A 1,268-nucleotide genomic window follows, 5' to 3' on the forward strand; every position below is an offset into this window, starting at 1 on the left:
GCTGGGCTGATCTGCGGGGATCAGGGCTGGGAACTCCATGGAAAGGATGGAAGGCTTCAAATGCACTGGGGTGAGCAGCTCCTCACCAGCCCTGCTCCCTCCCTCCTTTCCAGCAGGGAAAATGCCAGCCTGCAGCTCAGGCAGCCCAGCTCTCCCCACCATACCACACCCCTGTGCCCCATCTCAGCACCCTGTGCCCATCCTGTGCCCATCCCACATCCCTGTGCCCATCCTGTGCCCATCCTGTGCCCATCCCTCATCCCTGTGCCCATCCCTGTGCCCATCCCTGTGCCCATCCCTATGCCCATCCTGCACTCCCATGCCCATCCCACACCCTCTGCCCATCCCTGTGCCCATCCCGTGCCCATGCCGCTCACCTGAGCGCTGACATCCAGGCCCAGGGGCTGTGTCTCGTGCTGTTTGACCTTGCAGCCGCTCCTGCAGGGAGAGAAGCAGCAGCTGAGCGGGGCTGGGGTGGCCCAGGGGACAGGGACACGAGCAGACAGCCCAAGCAGGGGAGGCAGCCCCAGCACTGCACCCGCCGCGTGCCAGCGCCCACTCAGCACCCAGCACCGGGCACAGCAACCCCTGCAAGGAACAGAGGGAACAGGCAAACAAAAGACACGAGCACACAGYGCTGGGTTTGTGTGTGAGGTGTTTATTGCTGAGGAAGCCGAGGAGCAGAGCGAGGAGCCCGCGGGGCCGATGGTGAAGGCACAGAAGGATCTCCCTCGCCGCACCCGCCCTGCCTGTCCGGCACAGGGGCACCCGRTGAGTGTGGAATTCCTGCAGCAAGAGCCACGTCCAGGCTGTCCCRTGGCCTGTCCCTCACTGCAGGTCTGTCCGGGGCTTCTCTGCAGCGTCCACATCTCCCCGGGTCAGTCAGACACACGAGCAGAGCAGAGAGCACGGCGCTGACAAAGCCTCCAGTGGCACAAACGCTGTCCCGAGGAGCRGGGCCCTCCTCCCTTCCTTTGGGGAGTTGTGCCCGTGTCGCTCTYGCAGGAGATCCCTGGACCTTCACCCCATTCCTGCACACCCAGGGCAGCACTGCAGGCACACACCCAGCACACCAACAGCTCAGGCAGCCCAGGCACAGTCCTGTGCTGCTCTCCTGCACCTCTCCCCTCTCACTCCGCACTCAGCAATGCCCAGGAAATGCCTGCTGAGCTGGAACAGCTCGTGTGACAGGCACAGCAGGGAGGGATCCCAGCGTTCAGAGCCATCGCTCCCCGCTGCAGGGACACGGGCAAGGGCTGCAGTGACTG

General features: G+C 64.4%; 1 protein-coding gene across 1 annotated transcript in view; it reads right to left on the reverse strand.

Moving 5' to 3' along the window:
- The window catches only part of TACC1 (transforming acidic coiled-coil containing protein 1), a 23,362-nt gene that overhangs the window by 13,669 nt on the left and 8,425 nt on the right, over positions 1-1,268 (reverse strand). Inside the window, exon 5 of the mRNA XM_057386429.1 lies at positions 378-438. Coding sequence (XP_057242412.1) covers positions 378-438 — 61 coding nt within the window. The remainder of the gene's footprint in view (positions 1-377; positions 439-1,268) is intronic.

The sequence above is a fragment of the Malurus melanocephalus genome, unplaced genomic scaffold (genome assembly GCF_030028575.1).
Source record: "Malurus melanocephalus ecotype Western Australia unplaced genomic scaffold, MMel_1.1 scaffold_965, whole genome shotgun sequence".
Lineage (NCBI taxonomy): Eukaryota > Metazoa > Chordata > Aves > Passeriformes > Maluridae > Malurus > Malurus melanocephalus.